Below are 21,429 nucleotides of genomic sequence, written 5' to 3' on the forward strand. Positions count from 1 at the left end.
ATTATGTTCCCTGGATATTAACCCAAAAAAATGAACGCACAACTAAAACGCTTCCAAGAGTTTTCCCTTAAAATGATCCCCATCTTTTGTTTTTTTGATCCTTTTCGAACAGGTAAAGTGTGTTTTGAAGTTTGAACATTATCCCTGGAAATTCATAACCCAAGGATGAATTTTATGGCCAGAAGCTAAACTGTAGATGAAGATATTGTACTGTATGCACTAGTGTTACTTTTAAATTATTCCTCTCTTATTGGTTCATGAATGTGTGAACTCAAAAGAAATAAAAGCAACCATTTTGTTATATTTTAGTATTGTTTTATTTCATTGCTTTTTTTTCCTATTTGACAAGATGGCCGGTCCAGCCCAGACGACAAATTAAAAACCAGTGTTTACTAGTACGAGTTCTGTACAATTCACCAGTGAGGCACACCAGTAATAGCTTACAATATAGCAACATGAGCAGATTTACACAACAGTTAAAATAGATTGTTTTTTTTTTTATTTGTGCACATTTTTGAACCCCATGATATCCAGCTACCGCGTGTGGTCTGATATTGCCCGGGTACGATAGGGGTAAAAATGGTTTCATATGTTTGGTGCTGTGCAAAAATGCTATTCACCGCCACTCCAGTATATCATGCTATACTGGCACGACCGCCTGTACATTTCACATAGCAGTGCGTCATACTCTGCGGGCTCAACACCGACAAAGACGCGTGCGCTGTGCATGTCCGTTTCAGTGATTAGTGTCTCACAGACAAGTTCCAGTTTTGTGGCTCCACATTTGATGCGTGTTAAGTTTCCCTGTAGTTTCGGTGATTGAAGGCAGGGTCCGTTAGCACAAAAGGTAAGACTGGTGCTCTGTGTAGCGTAGCTTTCTTTGGGACAATGTAAGATGCTCGGCCTTTATACGTCAGTGGCACAAAACAATGATATAAAAGTGTGTTCTTCTTAGATAAATATAAAGTGGCTCATTGTCATCCAATATTTCTTTTTTTTTTTTTTTATCATGTACTTGACTGTGAGTTGCAATGAGAGTACAAGACTGGGTGGTGCGTAAAACCATATCCTCCTCACTTTAGGAAGACTGTCAGACATTGAGCAGCTGGAGACCAAGAAGAATTGGTCCAGAGGAAGCAAAGTTGAGTGTTTTTTTTTTTCTTTCTCCGGTTGCGTACGAAAAGTTGACTGGCCTGCTTTCCTCGGCCATCTCCCGTTCTGACCATCTCGTCCTCTGCAATTTGCGTCTATAAATATAAACCAAAACGATGGAGAGAATACGGGAACAGCAAAAAGAGACGCGGTTTTGAATTTCATCCACACAAGCCGTTCGCTCGAAGAGATGACCCACTGAAGGCAGACAGGAAGCGTGGCTTGATCCGGTCAGTGATATATTGATGTTAGCTGACAGTGAAATCAATCCGCCGCAGAATCCAGGACTCAAAGGAAAAAGACCTCACTCTCATGCAGATCCAATGCAGTAAATCAGGTTATCATGGCTTTGGAAAATTCACAGACTAGATGATTCTCTTCTCTTGTTTACATTGTATTCCCATAATTTTGGCTCAATTTAAGTTATAAACAATATCCAAAAACTCACTCTAGCTTCTTTCTTGCCTTGTTCCAGTCCGTCCAGAGTCGAGCTGCCAGGTCCCTGATTCAGGAGTTGTTTTTTACCGTTTGTGTCACAGTGGAGGAGAAAGTGTATCCCATGATAATGCACAGATTTGTCTTCGTGGTTCTTCACAGACTATATCAAAATATAAGACCCATAGTTACTCCGTGGCGGAGCGTTCAGCTTCACTTTCTCTTGTGACAAGAGTCCAGGAGTCTTAAGCCCCGCCATGATCCAAGATAAGGGCTTTTTTTAATGTCATACCCGAAGTCTTGTAGCTTGTTGTGGTTAGTGCGGACGGGACTGGGCCATCATCTTGAGCCGTGATTGGTCAATGACATCGAGCAAGTTCTTGGCATCAACCGCAAGAGCGTGGGCTGCTGTCAACATCTGCTTCTTGTAGTCCTGCTGAAGACTATAAAGTAAAAGATAATAATACAGTAAGTACCCAGTTTTCAAGAGCTTTTAATTTCAGTTTCTCTTTCAGTATCTAACTTTCTTCTTCACGATTTCTTTATTATGAAGCAGCCTGATCCAGAAATCAAATGTATTTCTATTCTATTGGTGAACACTGTGTTTCCTTACAGTAAAGATTTAAAAGGTTTTGAAAAAATATAAAACAAACTTCCAAGTATTAATTTCACTTTCAAATATTAAGGGTGTTGTAAATTACATTCATCGTCTAAAAGTGTATGTTTCAGGAATAAAATAAATACATTTCACTGCAAGACTTCAACACAACACCGGTGTAAAAACATGTACTCACCTCGTCATCACATACTGCTGGGCTAACTTCATCTTCCCTATGAGCTCTGCGAGGTCAGAGTTCAAAAGCTTTTGTGCCATCTCAATCTAGAAAGAAAACAAAGTGAAATCAGCTCACAATCGACTAGCTGAAGACCATCCATGCACAGGTTTGCCATGTGAACAGTACCTCTCTGTGTGTGCTGGCTGGGAGTTGTGGAAGGGTCTCATCGACTGTGGCCAATAATGTTCTTAACGCAAGACCGACATCCTAAAACGCAGATAAAATTACTCAAAACATACAGTAAAACATTGCAAAACAGTGTAAATTACTTAGTGTGCAAGTATTCCAGAACATTTTCAATTACTCATGTGGTGAAAGCTGGACTGTATAATATTTATATCTCCCATGCATTAATTACAACCTGATGAAAGATGTAGCTCCGTGAGATTAAGGGTCAACTATGTTTAAAGATTAACATTCTTCTCCGACAGCGCGGCATATTACTCTTCGCACTCGATTTATTCGCGTCGCCCACAAGTAACATCCAATAGGTTGCGTTCACGACATACATTACTAAAAGGTCATAATTGCAGGAGAGACACAGTTTTGGAAAGAAATCTCCAAACAGAAAATCTCCAAATGTTGGTCATTATTTGGAAGTGATGACTGGATTAATAATGACAAAGCTGCAAAATTCAGCATATATCTGAAAGTGTTTTCATATTATCAACATCAAGCTCATCATTTTGAATATTGTCTCCACTTTTGGACACCCAGGGCTCCAAGACGAACATTAAATAGTCGCTGAAGTATTTTATGTATATTATGATTATTATTTTTACTTTACATTAGGCGCACCAGGACATCATTTAGGTGCTCCACTTTAAAAACATCTTCAGTCATACATGTTGAAAACTCCACTAAAATCTTAAAGTGTGGACAGTCAGTTTGAGACTGGGCGATTCACACTATGAACTGGTATAAAATCGATGTACTAAGATAATATACAAGTTAATTTAATTAAGTTTATGAAAATCTATGCAAATTATGGCCAGCAAAGGGCAGGTGAATCAGTGCAACCAAGGAAAGACATTTAGTCGCTCCCATGGAAATCTCGGTCTTAATTACGACCAAATTGGGCCCTGACACTTTTATGAGACAATTTTACTTAAAGGCACTACACTTGATTTTTTTTTAGTGCAAATAGATACATCTATTTGCATCTCATTATAAAGCATTTGTCTCAATTTCTCAGTTTTCAAGCATTTCTGTGAAAGTGACCCTGAAATGCGACCCTGCAAGTTTTGAAATGATCCAACAAATTCGTAACTTTGAAGAATTGGGATAAGGTTCAGGTATAAAATAAGGGATATTACTAAGTGGGAAAGTCATGAACGAGCCTGGACCACGACTAACATTCTAATTTTGTGGCTTCCTCTTTCACGGTTTGTAATCAGAAAATCAGGTATGAACATATGAACATAAAATCATTTAAGGTCATATGTGCTGAGAGAGAAGACGTTGAACTTTGCAACAGTTTTTATTTCATGTGGACGGGTCCAGCCATTACAGAGACATTAACCATAAACCAAGTTGCCATAGTAACAACAATCCAATTCTTAGCTGCACCAACTGAATCTTAAACGATAGGCCCTCCATCTGAATTGAGGACCTCGTATTATGGACCGCTGTGAACTAAACCTATTGACATAAATATCCACTTTTACCTTGACCATAGGAACGTATTCCTCTGGGGGAGCTGGCTGGATCTTGCTGGACATTTCGATCACAGCCTTCACGAGTCCCGTCACATTCTCGTACACTTTGTCGTTCGAGCGGTCCAGGTTGGCCGTGGGAGGCGGGCTGATCTCCTGAGGCTGCAGCTGAAACAATGGAGCAGCGATGAGAAACAAAACCAAAGACAATATGCAGCATCGTAATACATTATACTTCCATTCAGGACAGGCTTTGACATAAATGTAGGTTAATTGGTTAAACAAAAATGTCAAGTGAATGTACTGGTAATAGATGAAAATGTGAGGTTAGTTTCTTAAAAATTATGGTATTAATGTGCGTTCTGTCCATTAGGTGGCGCTAACGTATGGCGAGAAAATTCACAAGTTTTCTCTGAGAAAACTAAATATTTAATTCCAGCGTATTCATTTTATACAAAGAAAAAAAAACTAGATATAAAGGTATTTTTGTCAAAATAAAAAATATTGAAGCATTTATTTATAGTATATATATATATATATATATATATATATATATATATATATAGTACAATAATATATATAATATATATATATAATATATATATATAATATATTATATATATATATATATATTGTACTATATATAGTTCCTCTGTGTTTTTGTACTCTATACACACTTAAACGAGGATTTCAGAGTAAAACGACTTGGTGGTAGAATTTACACTAGAGCTACCAGAACAGAACCATACCATGCTATATTTACCACTACTAGTACATATTACTTAAATACTGCTGAAGTGAAAATGGAATAACCAAAGGGAGGTGTTCAATGTAAAAATGGTGATGATTTTTGTGACAGGAGAAAAGGTGTGAGAGGTGACGAGACGCACAGTAAACACACACAGACAGTGTGCTGCTTACCCGCCAGGGCTTAGGGTCAACAGTAAGGCAGAGTGCAGGAGGGAGAGGAGGGACAGAGTGCATCCATGAAAGAAGATACAAGGCAAACATTAAAACATGCACGGTGTATATTCAACCATATTCGTCTAGGTTTACGTAGCTGCTGTGATTAGTCGTAGTTGTTGGGGTTTATTAATAAGGCACTTTACTATAGTAGCCATGAGTCTGAATGTGAGTGCATGTGTTGACGTTTCTCTGGCGTATGCACCTTCACTCCATCATTGTAGCCATCTCCAGTATTCACACAGGCCAGGCCACCCACTTGACACTGGGCGCTTGGTCGAGGGGGTTTCTTCGGAGCAGCTGGAAGTTCTAAAGAAAAGAAAAAAAGGTCTGTTACTTGAAAATCCTCTTATAGTTTCATTTTGAGCTTTTAGTAACAATCACAATCTCATGCTATTGATCATTGAAACATGCACAGCTGATGATCTGCTAACAAAGGTTGTGCAGGCAGTAAACTGAGGACAATAATTGACAATTACCTGCTTTGCCCACAGGCTGGTATATGTGCTGGTTTCCAGTCTGTAGAAACAAACAACACACAAAACAAAACATTCTGTTACCACTCACACACTTAATGCACTTCACAGGAAATTAAAACTTCATGAGCAAAAACGCCGCTGTTTCTGAAAAATGTAGAGAATCTAGTTTAATTTTCCTGTCACACAGCACCACGTCCCAACGCAACCACTTCAGTTGTCAGCAGTGGAGTCAACTTCACTTTGCAGGGGTGTGTGGTCTGAGCAGCATTGAGAGAGCTACAATCTGGCAGTTTCTTTGAAAACTATTTCAAAGAATATAAAGGGTAATTATATTGATACTGAGCAGGTATTTACCATTGCATCTTATCTCAAAATATAAACATAAACTGTCCCTTAGTGTTAAAAGACCAAAAGTTTGACATCCTTGATGCCCAGAAATACCAGCCTTTTTCACACACACAAACAAGGGAGATTTTCCCACCACAAACCACAGTCATTCAGCGGGAGGAGGAGGAAGACAAGCGGAGAGACGAATTACAGAGACAGAAATATCTGCCCCATGGCAACACCAGACTTCTACAACTGCCTCTGCTGCATCAGGGCACACAATGTTTAGGGCGCTAGATTACTACTTTCACAAGAAGTTGCATTTTCCTTAGGTAAACAATATAATTTAGTGGTTGGGAAATGAAACACATTTATACAAAAAACTCGAGAGAATTGAAGCTTATAAAAAGTTTTAAAAAAAGCACTTTGTGATTCTCATTATAATATCACTGAAGGTACAATAGGTAAAAAACGTTTCTTAATAATATATATAGACCGATGCTGTGGGAATCCACTGACCCTGAACCATGTATAGGTCATTTCCTGTCCCGTGGTCATTAGCCGCAACCCAAAAAACGGCCCATGCACTTCATGTGAGTTGGAGATACGTATAGGAAGAGCTTATTTATATAAAAATGTAACTTTATAACATCAGAGACTTACAGGTGGCTGCAGTACCCCATCTTCTCTGTCTAGACTCCCTCGAGAGGTTCTTGTGTCTGGTTTCTAAACACACAAATAAAACACTTAACAGCTGCACAATCTATTAAACAATATCAACACAAACAAGTCATCACGGCCCATGTAAAACTCAGATATTCAATAATATCATTCAAGTCACAACTCTCACTTCGTGAAGTTAATACAGCTCACATCAAAAAACTAACCATGTAACTAACTATCTCACAGTCTGAGATCCATACCAGTTTCCCGAGACAGGACTTAAAGACCAGCATTTCCAACGCGTTCATCCAAAGTCCTGGAGACAATATTATCCAAAATATGATTCGCTGAGACAATGTGATTACTCCTCCATCATCTTCATCAATTGTTTATGCCTATTGTCCTCTCTGTCAAATCTGTGACAGTTTTATCAGCAGAATTTAGATTAAACTCCAGCTTCCTGCCTTCGCACACAGATCTTGCATGTGTCTCTAACCCGGGGAACGAGGCAAAGAGCAGAGGAGGAATGGAGAACCCTGCCAATAAAACAGCAGTCTGAGCGCGTCCTATACTTTTTTTTTTTTTTCACAAACCCTCCTTTCTTTCCCCTCCCAGTTTCACCCCACGCTAATGTGACAATCTTATGAAAACCAGCCACCCTGAGCCCACACGGCACATATGCGCAGCCGTACACAACAACGTGCTCTTCAGTAACGTGTGCTCGGTCAGCTCGTGGTTGTGGTGGAGGGCAGACTCTTGATTGGTCTGTCAGATTCTCAAAGCCTGTCATTAGGCTGGAATTCACACAGGCCACACCTGCCAGCCAACTTTCTCTCTTTCACACACACTGACAAACCGACCCTTCAATCAAACACAGATTTACATAGAACTGCCCTTTCACCGTTGCTGCCTCCTCAATGTCAGCTTTAACTGCACACACATTTCTTTCAATAAAAAGTAGGTTTCTGTGTTCATGAAGTAAAAAGAAAACAATCTAATATTTTAATTGAAACAGTCTGTTATTCTAGAGTAGAAGATATACACACACACACAAAAGATATCCAATTTCTAAATATAATTGTTATTATTATTAAAAGAGAGTTCTAGATTTATTCTAATCCCAAATAATTTCTAATATGCAAAGTATATAATAAAATATGTGAAATGGTTGCATGCACGGTAAACCAAAAAGATGAAGACCAAAGCATGATGGAATACGTAAACAGAGACTTAATATTGTCTAATATACGGCGGGTAAAATAACCATTGGCAGGGATAGCGTTCTTCTTTATTTACATGGGTAGAGAACTTGGGTTGTTTGGTAAAAATGTCACATCAATTGCAACTTTGGGAATATTTTTACGGAAAAAAAATGTTCCCACTGTCAATACTTGCTTCACCCACTGTAATTCCTACATGACCGACATCATTACTAACGTATCGAAATGTGCTTTTTTTCCAATTAAAATGGTCTTTCTAACTCTTGTGCAAATAGTGTGCGTTACCAGCAGCCTCTCCTCCTGCTCCAGCCACCTCTGATCCTCCTCCATCTGGTGCTGCTGCATCATCAGCTGCTCCTCCATCAATAGACACTGTGGACCTACACACTGCTGCATGTCTACTGCCCTGTCCTACACACACAAGGCAAACATGCAACACAAGACGGGGACGAACAACATGCACACAACAAGTGGAGACAAACACATACACAAGACGGATGAGAACTCAAAAGGTGAAAAATAAATGTAAACAAAAGCATTGCTAAGGAGTACAGGTGCACTAATCCATGTTTTCAGTCGATTACAAACGATGCCAGTGCAAAGAGTCTGACAAGTCTATTTGAAGAGCACAAGTCATACAGAAAACTCCTCACAGATAAAAGCAGGATATATAGAAGTATACAAATAAATAAGAATATGAATAAAACCGATCACCGTTGGCCAGAGAAATTGTCTTTTTAAGCATTTGGCCCAAACAATTACCAATGTCTTCAAATGACTCCCAAACAAGTAAATTTTTCTGGATCGCACTAGATACCACCAGTACTCGATACCATAAAAAGTAACTGTGCAGCTCTGCAAAATCACTGACTAGACATGTTTCTTACCTCCATAGCTGAGCCCCACCCAGCCATGTCGGGTCCGTGAGGCAGAGGGTGGTGCTGTGCATGCGAGTGCCCGTGAACGTGGTGCCGTGGGTGGGTGTGGGCGTGATGGGTGTCCACCAGCGCCTGAGGGGGGTATAGGGCACTGGGGACAGAGGGGAGCGTGTGGGGGCCTGGGTATCCAGCCATCTGAAAAAAGAGAAGACTTCGCTATAAAAACAACAATTTTCTAAATATTCCACATTCTTAACTTCTCTGCTTGTGGCTGCAGTTTGTATGGAATGTGCTAGATTTAATGTTGTCACTAAGTACCACCAGAACTAGACGGTAAATGGTCAACAGAAACATAATAAGTGCAAAATAAATAAAATTAAAAAAAGATTTAATCAAAAGGTACAAGACAATAACCTAATTTGCAAGTCATATTATAGCTGAATTATTTACTTTTTCCGTTCAGCTCAAACACTGCTGAATGTATAAGCAGTCATTTTTTCACAATTTCACACTACTACCACCTCCAGTATCAGGCCTATATTGAGATTATATCAGGACTAAATAGAGTCTGAAATTGACTAAACTAAGTCTAAACGGGGCTTAGATGTTCTCTAAACAGAACTTATATATATTTCTACAACATAAATGAAACAACAAAGATGACCACAATTCCCAACAGTGGTATATGCTCCACAGTTTGAGAGCCACTGTCTTTAGGCATCTTTGGCTTTGTCCTCAGCCAATCAGACGGATTGTTAATAGAAGTCCTTAAAATACATTCTGCAGAGACAGAGAAGCTGACAACATGTCATTCAAAAAGGAAGAGCCCTTTATACCTGGTAGTGTCCTGGATGTTGGGGACTGGGGTAGAATCCTTCACTTGAACGTGGACTGGGATAACCCGGTCGACTTGGCTACAAGTTTAAAAAGAAAAGAAAGAACATTGGTGAAAGCATGGCCGGATAACAAGCTCCAAAATGACATTGTTAGACACCAAAACACTCAAGGACGTCTCGTCAAACAACCATCACACAAACCCGGAGGAGGAGTTTGTGTGGCCGAGTTAGCGGTCAGTCATTACAGGGAGCACCCACTGGGCGGCAAGTCCAGCAAACTGTTAGTGAAACAGAATTGACAACCTCTGTCAAAAATGTTGAGTCTCATTAAAAATGCAGTTTTATGGTTAGGTGTGATGCATGTTCACCAAGTGCTACTTATTTCTCAAGAGAAGCAACTTTTCAGTTTAATAATTCCAACATTAATGCCCTTTTATATCACACTTAAATCACTCATGTTTAATATCTTGCTAAATTCTAAAAAGCCCACATTGTTCATAATAGGAGAATAGAGGGGAGAGTTCATACTGTATATAGATTTTGCCCTCTGTTCAATGTTAAATTATTGTTGCTTGTACCAAAGTTTGATAGAAACGTAATTTTAATTCAGAATGAAGCTGACCATGAAAAACTGAAGATCTTGGTGAACCTACTCTAGTGACACAGTTATTTGCGTGTTTATCTAATGTACATGTGCTGGGCCTTTTAGCCGCTCCTGACATGTTCAGCACGGTTTGTATCCTCTACCTTCCACAGTCTCTCACAGTAGCTTGCTCTGGACCACACCTCCGACAGCAAGATAAACACAAAGACACATAAGGAAACAAGAGGGTAACAAACAGCACAAACGCAAGAGGAAGCGGACGAGACAGCGACGATGAACTCAAAACAATGATTGGACTTTCACACGGAATGTTGACAAGGTCACACACAGAGGACTGTGGTATTTTGGAAAGTCAACTTTGTTTTAAATAAAAAAGGGAAAGGGACTTCCCTTTCCTATTAACCACAAAATAAGACAAAACTGAAACAGATGTTACTCGCTAAATTATAGATTATTTTATGAATGAAATAATGTAAAAGAATGAATGGACACACACAGCAACAGATGTTTGTAAGCTGGGTCAGGAAGAAGGGAAACGCACTGTGTGAATATATCATGACATTGGCATAATGCTCTGCACTGCAATTGTATGATCTGCCCTTCAGAATGTACAAACTAATGGACCATTTTGGGCTACACTGTGAAGTGGACTTTATATTTTTAACAATTTTTCTTAATGCTGCTTGGTTTTATAGTTTGCAAATACTTCAACAACTGTGTCATTGCAGCAGAAAGTTGCTCAACCAAATTTTCCCAGGACAATATATAAACTGTCATTGACCATGGTATTCATAAACTCACGACAAGATTTATGATGTGAGGACATGTGACGTGACGCATGAACAGCGTACGGAGCAGTTCCAGTTGAGTAAGGTCATTGGAGCCTGTAAGCCGGCTGGAGTCTGGGTTTATCACAGGCATACTGAAAAGGGTGCAGTAATCCAAGGACACATCAAACTATGCTGGACACAAAGAGTCGCATACATTTGTCACGACAGAGGACAATGCAAGAACATGACCTACATGAACTTTGCAGCGCCAATTGTAATCAACAACAAAGTTTTCAAAAGACATCACATAATTGTATATATGGGATTCAGTCATGTTTTTTTGGTTCTGTTATGGATGCCATTTTATAACTTTTGGGCATTCATAAGACAGGACAGCGATGGTGTGAAGCATTTGTTTATGGCTTGAAACCAAAAGCAGGCTAAACTTATGTGCCATTATCAAAATTCTACATTTAAATACACTGTTTGTGCATACTATAGTCATGATAAATATGAACAGCGTTGTCATTAACACATAACATAACATAAATGATGAGGTTCAACATGATCAATATTCATAACTATCCTCGTTCTAGGAGTCAAATTCCTCAATTCAAAAACAATCAATGCATTCACTGAACTGGTTAATTAGGGTTTCATACAAATAATCTTTGTTATTGTTGTAGATTTTTGTATTACAAAACATGCATGACGTAATCCTTAGACAAGTGTTGATACATGAACGACACCTGCCTTTGGGGGGTGGCACGAGGGTCTTTCAGACGAGGGTGAATGGTTGGTTACAGAGAAGTGAGACGGAGAATGGACTAAAGGCAGTGTTTGGAATGAGGGTACACGGGGAACAGTCTCTCCTTTAGTGGGCGAGTGTGGGACAGAGGAGCCCGGAGGGGGTCTACCACATGGCCTCCCAGTGGGGTGTTCCAACTCGGGATGGACCGGTGAGCTGGGATTCGTTTGGCAGCGAGGGGGAGCGATTTGTGAGGTTTTTAAATCGGAATTAGACTGCAGCTGGATATTTTGCATGGTGTGAGAGCAAATGGTGGACATGCTGTAAGGCAGAGTACACAGGTTAGGACTGGAAAGAGAGAGGGCGGAGGGAAAGCGTCCCGGATAGGAGTAGGGGTCAGATAGGAGGTAGCCGTTAGAAGTAAGGTTCATCCTGTGGAAATGAGTACCATTTGGTAAAGTCTGTGATTGTATGTGCTGTGTAGAAAAGCGGGCATCTTCATCTAGAGAGTTCATTTGGGAATGAATTGGGTGAGGGGCACAGTTGTATGATGTATGGGGGTGAGGTAGAGGTAAAGTGGATGAGTGGGGGATAAAGAGGTGGGAGTCAGTCCAAGAGGAAGAAGGAGGAGGTGGAGGGTGTCCCAGGCAGAGGGAGAGCTGTGAGGAAAAGCCCTGGGTCGGATAGTAATGGTGGTAAGGTGAAGGAGCAGACAGGCAGTCCATGGAAAAGGGAGGCTGCAGGGAGGGGCGGCGGCTGGGCTGCAAACAGACACAAAAGAACAACAGGCAAAGGAGGGAGAGAGGTGTGAGGATGGAGAGATGGAGGAAAAACTAAAAACTAACTAAACAAAGTTGAGATAGAAATATAACTAAGGACAAAGCAAGAATAAAGTGGCACGTGAGCACATGGTGAAGGAAAAGACAAATGCTGGAAGTTATAAAGCTGACTGAAGGCTCACAAACGCAAAGTCAAAGACACCCATAGTGAGAGGAACATACAACATCAACAAATGTTATGACAGCATTAGGCAAAATGTGCATTTTACTGTGAACTGTTTTAAATTAAAATAATATAACTGGAAATCACACTATATTCACTGACCCAGTGGTACAAATGACAGACTATACTGTAATGGAGCACTTAACTTCACACAAACTTACATTGTACGCATTTCAACTTACTTTAGGAGGCGCTTCGTCTGACCCTCCAGAGTCCCAGGACACAGTGACTTGCCGCCTCATCTCCATCCGGTTCCTCTCTTTCTGCTGGAGTTTCTCCTCTTCCAAAATAGTGCTGCAAAAGAGCAGGAATGAGAGCCGTGTCAGTCAGGAAAAGTAATGTGTTACATCTAATCATCAACAATAAGTAACTTATTGCTTTGGGCTGTTTTTAATCTTATTAGAACTCGTTTGTGGGTGCGACAGAACCACCACTTCAAATGCGGTTACACACACAAACACATGGCCCAACACAGCACTCACCAAAACAGCTGCTGGAAAAAACTCTCCACAGAAATACCAGCTATATTGGTTTTCCATCTCTTGCTGCATTTGAGACATTTCCCAAGCCCCACATTGACATCGCACACATTTATTTGCTGGTTAACATTTAACAGCATAATTAAGCTCTAATGTGTTTGAAATCCCTACACGGACATGCACGACAGAATCCAACTCAAAGTCTTGTCTGAATGAGCTGTGGTTCAACAGTGTACAATACATCATTTAGCATTTCTACAGCAAAAAGAGAGCGATTCTCAACTAACCTCTTTCGTCAACAAATGAAGGAAAGAAAAAAGGGGAGAAATATCCATCAAGCGTCCAGAGAATGCACACAATCCCTCACTTCACTTTTGTCTGAACAAAACTAAAGGCTATTTTGGAAATCTCCCTCGTGCTGTCGCCTGCAGTGGTGATACATGAGTGTGAGTCTGCACCTGTCCAAGTCATTCTTTTGTCTGGCCATTTTTCCATCACAGCATCCACAAGCTCAATCAACACTGTACGGTTTTATTCTTGCACAGTTACTTTGTTAGACGTTTTAGCGATCACACCATTGAAAGTAAAAACACTTAACCACTTTCATATAAAACCTTCTGGGTATGAATGAGCTGCTACATTTGAACAACCACATTGTAAGGGCGAAGAGACCACATGCCTAAAGTATGTAGCTTAAATCTATGCCTTACCTTTAGACCTGGGTAAGTTCAAGAATAATGTACGTCCAATTATCCACTGACGTACAGCAGCACAAGCACCAATGACAACAGTTGTAACACAGCTGTAGCCTAATACTAAAAGCCTAAAGTAGATTGCAGCAACCACTAAAGCCCATTCTGCTGTTCGCTTCTTTCTTTTATTCCGTCCGTCTCCCCCTCTCCCCTTTTTTCAGAGACTGTAGCTCCTGGCAGCTGCCCACTGTGTAAACATACAAAGCAAGCTCTCACATTGGCCTGTCGTGGAAAACTGTAGTATTCGCCGAAAGCTGCATATTTGGCAGGAGAACCCTATAATTGATATCGTGAAATAAAAAACGGGCCGGACCAAAAGTCAACTAATTCACAATTCCTTATAAGGAGTGACTTTTACTATTAATAGCCAGTGGCTGCAGTGAACATGGACAATATTGACTCGGTTTCCAAGACACCGAGCAAGCCACAATTAAAAGTTCCACCTCTTAGCTCCATGGTAATGTCTCTGGCAATTAGATAAATGCCAATTACATTTATTTGCTTAGCCCCAAATCCAGGAAGCATGCCATGTTCCGCACTATGGAATTAGACTAATAAAACACTGATAATGTACACTAATGTCAGACTAAGAAGTGCCGAAGTATCACATTGAAGCACATATAGCGAAGGAAACTGTAGGTGCAGAGTGAACAATAGGAACAATTGGAGAAACAAAGGAATTTAAGATTTTTTTTTAGTTAGCTCATAAAAACTCCAGGGGGTTGAATATGCGCAGTGATTTTCCTGTTATGTGCGTGCTCAAGGAAAATGCACATGGCTTGCTGTGCTCTTAAAATCGCTCTACCTGTGGCATTCAGGCTTTCTTGACAGCAATGGTAAAGCAGAGATTGGGACTGCGCTATCAAAAGCGCATGGAATACACACATTTGTTCACGTTTCAACTTCGTAACGTTCATTGTGTCTACTTGTGTTCTAGTATCACTTTTTAGGTTCGTTTTGTCAGACTCTAAGGTTAGAGATGTTAAAGATCTTTTACCTTTACATGTTTCAGCCGCCATCTGCTTCTGATGACGGCCTGCAGATGGCGGCTGAAACATGTAAAGGTAAAAGATCTTAAACATCTCTAACCTTAGTGTCTGACAAAACGAACCTAAAAAGTGATATTTGTTCACGTTAACGTATTCTGAAGCATGTTAGACGTATTTACCTGCGGTGACTGGACAGATAACACAGTCGTCCTGTTGCCATTTTGTTTACTATTTTAATAATGCTTCGACTACTTAAATTGGTCATTCATTTGGCTAAAAACAAACCAAAGTCGCACCCGTTTGTAAATAGCACCGGCTGTGTGAACAAAAGAACGTGTTGTAACTGTAAGTGTGTGACTGAAAAGGGTCTTTGTAGAAATTTTGTATTGTTTTTTTTCGCTATTACATTGTGCAGAAAGGCCTAGGGACAAGAGTTGAAAATAAACCGTAAGGTTCATTGCATCATCTCTTATTAGTAAATGAAAACTGATACTTTATGTAGGTTGTAGCCAGTGTAAGCCACTATAAATCTAAACTAAGTACTTGTTCTGACAATGTTCAAATCCAAATCCATGCATATTGAAATTTGAAAGTATTTTATCTGCTTTACAAATAAAATTGCCAAGTTTGTTGCATCCGACCTTTTGTTACCTAGGCTACAAGTCTGTTCATGCTGAATGTTGTTTTTAATTGTTATGTGATGATGATGAGTGACTGTGGCTGGGAAAAGCCAAAATCACAATTTATCTTCATGACTATAATTTTGAAAGTAAGATGGGGGGGTTCAGGAATAGGTAAATTGTATGCACTTTGCCTCACAATCTTCTTCATATGCAAAGTCATGTCATGAGTAATATCCAAGTGACAACCGACTGTGCTGGATTGCTATTGTAACACACAATATTATAGATTCCCGTCTCCTGTGAATAATGGCGGGAACCCATAATATCAGAAGTTTGATCTGTTCTTGCCGTTATCACCAATCTGAAACCATGACGACAGCGCATAATAGACCGACACTCAAAACACTGATTTACATCACACAGAAGGATCGGGGTGGGGAACTTCTGGAGATTAACAGTGAACAGAGATATACAGTTCAAAAGAGTAAAACATTTAAAGCAACCCGGAGCGGTTACAATATAATCCCAAGTATTCCTATTTTTACTTTTTTACATCCCTGAAAATTGCATGAGAAGATTCTAAACTTAGGAAAGGCTTCAAAAGACTTGGGGTAAATAATGAATGAGTGACCCCTGCTGTTGGGAGAGAGTACTTGAAAATGATGCTGCAGTTTGGCAGGGGTTTACCTGAGCTGTGTTTTGAGCTCGTTGAATCGCGGCCTCTTGCTTGGATCATATGACCAGCACTTTGTCATCAGACTGTAGAGAGTGGGCGGACACTGAGGAGGCATCGCCAGCCGCTCGCCGTTCTCTATCCTTCCTATTACATCGTTGTTTTTCACACCCTGAAATGGCTTTATGCCGTACATTAAAATTTCCCACATACAGACACCTGAGAAAAGATAATGAGTAATCATTTTGTACCGGGATAATAGCAACAAGCATGAACAAAAGTAAGTAGAGAAAAACAAATTACCAAACATCCACACATCACTGGCTGTCGTGAATCGTCTGAAGTTGATAGATTCTGGTGCCATCCATTTAATAGGTAGTTTGCCTTTAGAGGCTGTGAGAAGACGATAAGAAAAAATGAGTTACACTTCGCTGCTCACTTTGACTTGTAGAGTCCCATGAATACTAATGCAGTATTGTGTTAGTATTGTTAGCATCAAAGAGCAGACTACAAATTGTGGGTTACACCATGCATGCATATGTATACAGGCTGTGTTGTAAATACCTTTGTAATAAGAGCTATCCTCCATGTATCGTGACAGACCAAAGTCCCCGAGCTTCACACAGTCCACTGTAGACACTAAAACGTTACGAGCTGCTATGTCCCTGAAGAAGAAATATTACACAAATCATGAGTTGAGTTTGTGTTGAATGGTCTGTACAGTGTTTTATGGTACTGAGCGTACCTGTGCACAAAGCGCTTGCTCTCCAAATAGGCCAGAGCGGTGCTGAGCTGGTACGAGTACAGGATGAGCGAGGCTAAGTCCAGACTGTACTTCCTCACCTGGAGGAACGACCGCAGCTACAGCGAAAGAGGAACATGATTACTTTAGAAGGGCCGTGGGTGGAAAAGTCACACTGTCCTTATGGTCAGTCTAAAGGGCTATAAATCGAGGTTAATCCTGAGCGTTCACGCAAATAGACACATCTATCTAAAGTTCACATGGCCTGAATCATACCTCTCCAAGAGTACACAGCTCCATAATGATCCAGACTGGGTTCTCAGTGATTACACCCATCAGCTTCACTATGTGAGGGTGGTCAAACTGTCGCATTGTCACTAGAGAAAGGTTAAAGGTATAAAAAAAAATATTTCAAACAAACATTTCGCTGTTTAATTCTATTTCATAATTTCATCAACATTTGTTTCTTTTAAAGAGTGATTTGATCATAATTACAAGAAAAAGGAAGCCGTGACCTAAGTTGTGATTATTACATAACTTACATGCTTCTTGAAGAAACTTTTCTCTAACACTGTCAGACGTCGAGTTTTTACACGTCTTTACTGCCACCGATAAAGCTGGGTTTTCCTAAAAGGAGAAGTTGAAACATGCATCATTGAGTCGTTTGTTAAAATAGAGTACATTAATAATCTTCAGCTTACTGGACTGATATAGATCCCTTGGTGTACATCTCCAAATTGACCTTCACCTATGCAGCGCCCCAACTCTACACATTCCCGCTGAATCTCATAGTCCCGAGCTGGTGTTGAAAGTAGAGCAGGCACATGATTAAAATCAGAAACAAGAAGCAGAGGGCCAATATCAAGTGTTTAGTTGATATCTAGGCCCTACATGAAAATTCAAACTTGTCAGAGAAATTTCACTTCCGTAAATCAGGGTTATGCCTTTAACTCCTGATTAGGAAGATTAGATTTCTATCAGCACTAATCCACTGAAATTACACATTCTTATTACAGTCTCAAACAAGCTTGATTTATTCATTCATAAGAAAATATAATGTCAAAATCATGCTGTAAAGCATCAGCGAAACAAAGCATGTTGTGTAAACACTGGCATCACTAATGAAGATGACAAAGACTCAAAATACAATGTAATGAAATGTGGATAAAGTCAGGCTGGTTAAATGATGACATTTAGTTTTGTTCATTTTGAAAGTTCTAAAACTAAACGTCCGGTGCTCTCTTTCGCTTTACACTGGCAACCTGACTTTGTCCAGGTGGATTTGTGAAAGGCTACTGAAGGGACTATACAATACTTGAACTCTGCACATCTCAAATATTTCCCCCAAAAGAGGTGGCGTGCTGCAGCAAAACAGTCTACAAACGTCTAAATGATATCATATGTGTGATTTCCTTTATCATCAAAGTCAATGCTTTGCTATTTTTTGGCTTTTGTCACTTGTTTGAATCCAGTATAATAAATATTAGTCTTAAATACTCCAGTAAATAACTCAATTAGTTGCAAGCAAAAGTAAAATCAGGGTCACAACAACCAAATGAAGGGGCATCACAAAAAAACAGGCTGTTCCAGTCATTACCTTGATCTAGTCCATAGTATTCTGGGGAATGGGTTAGTGACAGAAGACAGACATAACTAACTGTGAGTACAGAGATGCAAAAGTCTGTTAGGTGCATGATGCTGAGTGCTATTATGATACATTTCAATGTCAGTGAAATATTACGCTGTGTCTGTTTCTTTTTGTTCAATTACAGGAAGCCTCGAATTACAACGTGCTGATTTAGCTGAACCTTTGTTAAATGACTTACGTTCTATTTGAATACTTAGCATAAGAAAACAGCGATGTTTGCTTCGGCCATGAAGAGGAAACATTTAAGGGCACATCGTCATTTATACTTAACTACTCCACATTACTCCTTTGTTGTACTTTTAGACACTAAACGGCCCTAAATGTTACCACTAGAATATCACAGCATGAAAATGAGTCAAAAGTACATGAGCATAGCAGACTGCTCTTATCTTAAACTTTTGACATGTATAATAGAATTTCATTGTTAAGATAATAACAGGTTTAATAACATGAATTCTCTTGCGTCATATCACATTACAATAAAGCAAAGTAATTACCGATACTGTGTTCAAGTTTGTGTTGGGAATGTATCTACTTACTTGAAGGCATTGTATAGGTGTCCTCCTCGTCTATGATTTCAGCATAATCATCGGTTTCTGCGAGTGAAAAAATGTGACATTAAACATGAAGAAAAAAACAAAGAAATAAGAAGAAGATGTAATTCAAACGAAACAGGTAGTTCAAGCATCAACACCAACTACCGGTACAAAAATAACCGTCAGCAGGCTACCTCTGAAAAGGGAAGTGTAAAAAAAAAAAAGTTGCTCTTAACGTTTTGCCTGATGAAATAAAGGAAATAAATAAAAGAATAATCAAAAATATTTGATTATACTGTATAGCAGGCCACTGTGTTTTAAGCAGATAGGTGAAGTACAACACACAGAAACAGTAGGAATGTTTGTGAGAAAACACTAATAACTTATAATTTCTTTTTCACATTCAATGTAAAGAATGCTCTTTACCATCGCCACTAGTATGACCTGCCGAAGCAGCATGCACCATAACACACAGAGGAAAAGAGAGGAGAAAGATTAGTTAAAGTTTGATACAACTCAAATAGTATGTATGACAATCATGTTTTTAGTCTATTATTATGGTGGTAGTGAATAAAAGGTCAGAACAGGGTCAGAGCAGAGTGACAGTGACTAAAGCTCTCCATGTGGACATCTGGAGAGACAAGACTCTTCACTGTGCACACAGATGAGCCATTATAGGGAGAAGAGTGGCTCAGCTGTGGCGCATGTGAACAGGAAATCTGTAATGTCCTTTCGCCACTGTAAGTGTTAGTGATGACATTTAGAGCACTGGGAAACACAAAACATGACGAGGGGTTTGTACCTGAGACGCAGACAGCTCTGGTTCGTACACCATCCATGCGTTTTTCCATACGCTTTTCATGATTTGAAACCCTGAGAAGAAGAGAGAGAGCATGTCAAGCATTTGAATGACATCATCACAAGCAGTTATACAAGGAATTAGACAACAACACTGGAATGGGCCCCACAAGAAACTAATGTAAACACTGTATTAAGCAAATCAGGCAAACTTACTTTGGAATTGAAGGAAGAGCCCTGTCCCCTTCTGCAAGAAAAAAAAAAATAGCACATAGGTAATTGTTTATTTGTGTCATGGCCACCAAACTGTGGCAACAATGATCTATAATCGCCAAACATCATGCACTACATTCACACAAATTCAATCAATCAATCAATCAATCAATCAATAGCGCAACACAAAGTGCTTTACAGATTTAAAAACATTCTCTGACACCAACTAGCCAATACTGGATGGTTAGCTTTTATGTCACAATACTGTCAGTGCAGTAAGTATTGAAGAATAAAGGTTACCTTTATGGACTCTGACGATGAAGGAATGAGAGACAGAGGAGACGAGCCGACAGTATCCGTCTATCAGGTCAGCCATGTTTTCAGCTGTGGTCAGCCAAGCTGTGGTGACCGTCAGGGGCTGCACACACGACAAGTGTGAGAGACAGACTGGGAGCTGCTTCACTGCAGCTGGACACAATAAGAGCCTTATTTAGGCCAATAACTTCCTTTTTGAATGAACTACACACTCCCCATGATAAGCTTTCAATACAGTGAAACTAGCTCACATGAAGAGTGCATTAGCGTTTACCTTTTAACCCCCAGGATTTAATACACTAAGTACAGATTTGCACAGCATTATAATGATGTGCGAGTGAACGTGTTTACCTCAGGTGCCCCCGCGACGTTCAGCTGCAGCATGCCTTTTCTGTCTTTTTCTTCTAAAGGTGAATACTGAATGGACTGGACCTGGTTAAAGTTGGCTAAATGTGTGGGCTGTGGGGAAAAATCAAAATAAGTCACTTTAATTCCATCATAATGTTATAAACACTGTATGAAACAGATTGTGTGCGGCTACTGAGCGAGAATACAGTAAAGCTAAATTGAAATAAACCTCTTGCCAGTAGAGGGCAGCAGAGCTAATTACCACCGATTTACAAATGATTGACCTTTCTAACCTGCATTGTTTTTTGTGCATAAACTAACACGGGGAAAGTACTCATTTCAAAAGAGTCCTCACCATTGAGCCCTTGTCTGTGAGGTAGCTGATGCCTTCTTCGGGTCCAATGGCCAACTCTACTGATATTATCCAACTAGACTGAAGACACATAAAGAGAACCTGTAAATCACATAATATCATCTTCTCTCTAATGAATAGAAGTATAGAGTGCAGTCATACCCCCAAAGCGCACTTGAAGCACTCTTTGTCAAACCGATAAATAGGAGTGAGGATCTCAAAAAACTTATGGATGCTCTGCTCATCATTGAAGTTTGCAAATTGCTTGAACGTCTGTTGGATCTGCTTACGAAGAGTCTTAGCCTACAAATAAGAAAAAATAGCACTTTTTGAACAATAGTCATCCATTTTTATCCATTAGGTGAAAGAAATGAAGCTTTTTCCGTTGACAAG

At 39.8% G+C, this 21,429-nt stretch overlaps 1 protein-coding gene across 12 annotated transcripts in view; it reads right to left on the bottom strand.

The window, feature by feature from the left end:
- Window positions 1-302: 302 nt before the first annotated feature.
- The window catches only part of LOC306967230 (focal adhesion kinase 1-like), a 36,486-nt gene continuing 15,359 nt past the window's right edge, over window positions 303-21,429 (bottom strand). For 2 of the 12 annotated variants that reach the window (XM_079562169.1, XM_079562159.1), the window contains 27 exons: window positions 21,199-21,339; window positions 21,040-21,117; window positions 20,688-20,795; window positions 20,322-20,439; window positions 20,025-20,055; window positions 19,813-19,883; window positions 19,437-19,454; window positions 19,014-19,070; window positions 18,424-18,483; window positions 17,528-17,625; window positions 17,369-17,453; window positions 17,103-17,203; window positions 16,830-16,945; window positions 16,649-16,749; window positions 16,388-16,477; window positions 16,099-16,303; window positions 12,751-12,862; window positions 9,445-9,522; window positions 8,618-8,803; window positions 8,016-8,141; window positions 6,511-6,573; window positions 5,521-5,560; window positions 5,247-5,350; window positions 4,091-4,246; window positions 2,550-2,630; window positions 2,382-2,467; window positions 303-2,030 (listed from right to left, as the gene is read on the bottom strand). In XM_079562169.1, the coding sequence (XP_079418295.1) occupies window positions 1,904-2,030; window positions 2,382-2,467; window positions 2,550-2,630; window positions 4,091-4,246; window positions 5,247-5,350; window positions 5,521-5,560; window positions 6,511-6,573; window positions 8,016-8,141; window positions 8,618-8,803; window positions 9,445-9,522; window positions 12,751-12,862; window positions 16,099-16,303; window positions 16,388-16,477; window positions 16,649-16,749; window positions 16,830-16,945; window positions 17,103-17,203; window positions 17,369-17,453; window positions 17,528-17,625; window positions 18,424-18,483; window positions 19,014-19,070; window positions 19,437-19,454; window positions 19,813-19,883; window positions 20,025-20,055; window positions 20,322-20,439; window positions 20,688-20,795; window positions 21,040-21,117; window positions 21,199-21,339 (2,637 nt within the window). In that variant the 3' untranslated portion in view covers window positions 303-1,903. Of the gene's footprint in view, window positions 2,031-2,381; window positions 2,468-2,549; window positions 2,631-4,090; window positions 4,247-5,246; window positions 5,351-5,520; window positions 5,561-6,510; window positions 6,574-8,015; window positions 8,142-8,617; window positions 8,804-9,444; window positions 9,523-11,450; window positions 12,328-12,750; window positions 12,863-16,098; window positions 16,304-16,387; window positions 16,478-16,648; window positions 16,750-16,829; window positions 16,946-17,102; window positions 17,204-17,368; window positions 17,454-17,527; window positions 17,626-18,423; window positions 18,484-19,013; window positions 19,071-19,436; window positions 19,455-19,812; window positions 19,884-20,024; window positions 20,056-20,321; window positions 20,440-20,687; window positions 20,796-21,039; window positions 21,118-21,198; window positions 21,340-21,429 lie in introns of those variants that run through there. The other 10 variants (XM_079562164.1, XM_079562163.1, XM_079562166.1 and 7 more) reach the window with 10 other exon arrangements.

The sequence above is a fragment of the Gobius niger genome (genome assembly GCF_951799975.1).
Source record: "Gobius niger genome assembly, chromosome: 8".
Classification (NCBI taxonomy): domain Eukaryota; kingdom Metazoa; phylum Chordata; class Actinopteri; order Gobiiformes; family Gobiidae; genus Gobius; species Gobius niger.